We start from the raw sequence: 4,466 nt of genomic DNA, 5'->3' as shown, positions 1-4,466 counted from the left end.
CTGATGGATATAGATAGATATCGATAGATCTAGATAGATATAGATAGATATAGATAGATATAGATAGATATGGATAGATAGATATAGATAGATAGATAGATAGATAGGTCGATAGATAGATAGGTCGATAGATAGACAGATAGGTAGATAGATAGATAGATAGATAGATAGATAGATATAGATAGATAGATAGATCGATAGATAGATAGATAGACAGATAGATAGATAGATAGATAGATATAGATAGATAGATATAGATAGATAGATATAGATAGATAGAGATAGATATAGATAGATATAGATAGATAGATATAGATAGATATAGATAGATATAGATAGATAGATATAGATAGATATAGATAGATATAGATAGATAGATATAGATAGATATAGATAGATATAGATAGATAGATATAGATAGATATAGATAGATATAGATAGATATAGATAGATATAGATAGATATAGATAGATATAGATAGATATGGATAGATAGATATAGATAGATAGATAGATAGATAGGTCGATAGATAGATAGGTCGATAGATAGACAGATAGATAGATAGATAGATAGATAGATAGATAGATAGATAGATAGATAGATAGATAGATATAGATAGATAGATCGATAGACAGATAGATAGATAGATAGATAGATAGATAGATAGATATAGATAGATAGATATAGATAGATAGATATAGATAGATAGATATAGATAGATATAGATAGATATAGATAGATAGATATAGATAGATATAGATAGATATAGATAGATATAGATAGATATAGATAGATATAGATAGATATGGATAGATTGATATAGATAGATAGATAGATAGGTCGATAGATAGATAGATAGATAGACAGATAGATAGATAGATAGATAGATAGATATAGATAGATAGATAGATCGATAGATAGATAGATAGATAGATAGATAGATAGATAGGTGCATGTTTGCCCTGTGCCTTCACATGGATAGAGGGGAGTTGAGGGCGGTCCCCTGGAGTCGAGGTGAGCGCCATCTACGGTGTCGCTCTGTCTTCGAAACTACGACATCTCTGCACGTGGGGTGTGCAGATGCGCCTGGAAGAATAAAAGACGACTCGCAAGATAGAGATTCCTCGACGCAGGTGTACCTTTTCATCTGCGGATTTCGCAGGCGGTGCGCCAGGTGTTCCCGCGTCTGTCCAGGATTGCCTTGGTCCCCTTCTCTCTCTTGTGCTGGGTACGTAGATGTGCCACGAAGTCTTGGAGGAGCTGGGCGATTCGCGATTCGACATCGAAGAAATCGCCCAGTCAATTCCCGACGAAGAGAAAGGGCCGTACCAGCACGTGTTTCTGCAGGTGAGGTAGACCGGCCGCAGGGAGAGTCAGTGCGTCTGTTTCCTTTCAGCGGGGGGAGATCGCGCGACGGCGCAGACAGCGCCGCCTTCATCCTTCCTTTTCTCCTGACTGTTTCTCGGTTTCGTTTCAGTTGGTTCTCTTTCCGCAAAAGAGTTATCGTACCTATGCGCTGCTAACAGAACAGAACCTGGCGCCGAACGGTGACGCTGGCGGCGTGTGGTCTCCGATTCCTGTTCGCTCCCTGCGCGCCTTTGTGGGCGTCTGTCTGAGCAGTCGAACTCAGCCCTTTCCAGGGTGCCAAGCAAAGCGCACTTCTCCCGGTTTCCTTCTGCGGCTCTGGGCAGGAATGCCAGTGTATGAACGTCTTGGTGACGGAAATGGTTCGGTCGTTGAATGAACTGGAGATGGGATTCAAAGGCGAACTGACCATGTCTTCGCTAATGGAGGAACTCGCCGACAACCTCGTCCTCGACCGGGTTCCGCCTACCTGGACCAAGGTAACCTGACACTGCGATTCCGCACACAAAGGCCGTCTCTACACGGGTGAGGGATTTACCTAAATGCATAGCGACAACTCGTTGTGTGTGCATGTGGTTACATATATATATATATATATATATATATATGCATTAGATGCGTATATGGAGGCATATAGTGCTGTCATTCGGTCCCTGATTTCAACGGGAGTTTAACGCATGCGACTGCGACTCTCCTGTAGCGGTTTTCCTGAATCCGGATTTTGTTGTATCCGAAAACGGGGTGCGTTGTTCCTTGAGATTCCCCACCGCGCAGAACAGGTACGCATACGCGCGTACACTGAACACGTGTCTGTGGAGGCAAATGAGAACGCCTTTTTCCATTAGCGAGCTTTTTGTCCGAGTAGCGACTGTCTTATCACTGGAACACGCAGAGGTGTTTAGGACATGAGAATATATGTGTACATATATGTAAATACATATGTATATATGTATATATATAGGTATATAAGTATACATGTATATATATATATATATATATATATATGTGAGTAGATGCATACATTTGTCCAGGGATCACATCTTTTTCTCACGTTTCCTTGTCGCATTTGCAAAGCTTGCGTTCCCCTCGACACGGCCCCTGGGTTCGTGGCTGAGCAATTTGAAAGAGCGCATCGAGCAGCTGCAAGAGTGGACGAAAGACCCGCTGACGATTCCGAAGGTTGTCGATCTCTCGAAGCTGTTCAATCCGCAGTCCTTCCTCACCGCGATTAAAGAAGTCGCTTCGCAGCAACACCAACTTGAACTCAACAAGCTGGTCATCGTCACAGCTGTGACGAAGAAAGACGTGGCCTCTGTGGACGCCGCAGCCAGAGACGGTGAGAAAAAAATGCGAAACCCCCTCGGCTGTCGAACCACGCAGCGTGGCGAAAGAACGCTGGATCCGAAGAAGACAACAAGAAAGAAGAGCAAGAGGAAGACAAGGAGAGAGAAAAGGCGAGAGAAGAAAGCGAGAGAGAAGAAAGAGAGAGAAGAGGAAAGAGAAGAGGAGAGAGAAGAGGAGGGAGAAGGAAGGTGAAGAGGCGGAGGAAGAACACGAAGGACGGGATCCATAAAAAAGTTATTTTGAGGGCACCATTTCACAGAAGTTGTGTTTTGAGGAGAGGCTGTCGCAGCATTATTGTCGTGGCGTCACTCGGGCACCCGCTGAACCCGGGCGATGGACCATCTCAACCGTGTAGATCAGTTCGTAAACCACTCGGCGCAACTATGGGTACCATGGCGACAAGGTTTCGATTCAGAAGATAACAGGCACGAGCTCCAGCTGGTAAACGCGAGAAGAAAGCAGTCTTAAGAGCTTCGTGCAATACGTGGAAAAGAGGGACGAAAACGGGGCCGAACCAAACGATCGCGGAGCGGCGGTAGTTCTCTGTTTCTCCAGAAAGAGCCTTCTCACGGATCTTTTTCTCAGGTGATTTCGTGTCGCGCCTCGCCTTGGGAGTTGCCGCTCTCTCTCTATGTGGGAATGGGGCCTTCTGCAAGCCTCAGACTCATTTTTTGTCTCTTCCGTTTGTTGGCGCTTGTTTTTCCGCGTAGGCGCCTTCGTCACTGGCCTCTACCTCGACGGGGCGAGGTGGGACTCAGCGGCGAACTGCTTGGAAGAATCGAGGCCGAAAGAATTGTTCTGTGCGCTGCCAGTCGTCCACTGCAAGGTGAGGCCTGCGCTTCTCCAGGATGTTGTGGATATTTGTCTGTTTTCATCGATCTATTTCGATCTATCTGACTCGATTAATTTACCTATATCGATTTCTCGAAACTCCACTCCATCTCTTGTCACAGGCATACGCCTATGCTGCCGAAAGGAATGGCTGCCTACTCGCCCCGCCGTTCCGTGTTCAGTGAGACGTCTGTTGCAGCCAAGAGAATTGCTTTTGGGGGATCCAGGACCACTTCACGTGACTGGATTCGGATGTTTTCCGGTCTGCTATTCCTTTGGGATACGACTTTTTTTTGCCTCGGAGCTGCTCTTCATATAACTATTTGGCTATGTTGATCTGGGTATACGGACACATGCTCCTGTGTGCCCCGTAGAAGTGTAAGGACGCATCCTGTGTCCTTACATTTCTACGTAAACCCTCTCTCATGTATAAATGCATGTCGGAAGATTTTGTCTCGTTCCGTGCAGTCGCGCCTTTGCGCGCACTGTTGGGTTCCCTCTCCTCGTCGATTCTCTGTTCTCAGGCGGCAGTAGGGTCTCAAAAGGAAGACGTGGGGACGTATATCTGTCCGGTGTATCGGACACAACAGAGAGGCGCGACATTCATCTTCAATGCCCAACTCAGGACAAAGTATCCTTCGGCGAAGTGGATCATGGGAGGGGTGGCGATGATTCTCGATGTCGGCATGACGCTGTAGAAGCGAGGGGGGAGGGTGAGATGAAAAGATGCAGGATAAAAATAGAGTTTTGCTCTTGTCGAAAGCGGAGCCTTTTCACGAACTGACCCCCTTTATTGTTCACTTACCTTTCTTGAGGCGGAGGAAAGTGGTCCCGCTTTCGAAGCGCTCGAATTTGAACGCATGTGAGGACACCTGGCGTTTCGCGCTTTTTGAGAGAACGAACCTTTTTCTGTGGAAAACGCAAGT

At 45.7% G+C, this 4,466-nt stretch overlaps 1 protein-coding gene across 1 annotated transcript in view; it reads left to right on the top strand.

The window, feature by feature from the left end:
* Positions 1–4,238, top strand: part of NCLIV_021800 (hypothetical protein) — a gene marked incomplete at both ends in the record, with an annotated part of 44,106 nt that extends 39,868 nt beyond the window's left edge. The window contains 5 exons of the mRNA XM_003882374.1: positions 1,237–1,347; positions 1,692–1,844; positions 2,440–2,701; positions 3,420–3,535; positions 4,065–4,238. Coding sequence (XP_003882423.1) covers positions 1,237–1,347; positions 1,692–1,844; positions 2,440–2,701; positions 3,420–3,535; positions 4,065–4,238 — 816 coding nt within the window. The remainder of the gene's footprint in view (positions 1–1,236; positions 1,348–1,691; positions 1,845–2,439; positions 2,702–3,419; positions 3,536–4,064) is intronic.
* Positions 4,239–4,466: the final 228 nt, after the last annotated feature.

The sequence above is a fragment of the Neospora caninum genome, chromosome VIIa, assembly GCF_000208865.1.
Source record: "Neospora caninum Liverpool complete genome, chromosome VIIa".
Classification (NCBI taxonomy): Eukaryota; Apicomplexa; class Conoidasida; order Eucoccidiorida; family Sarcocystidae; genus Neospora; species Neospora caninum.
This window is presented reverse-complemented; position numbering and strand designations above follow the sequence as displayed.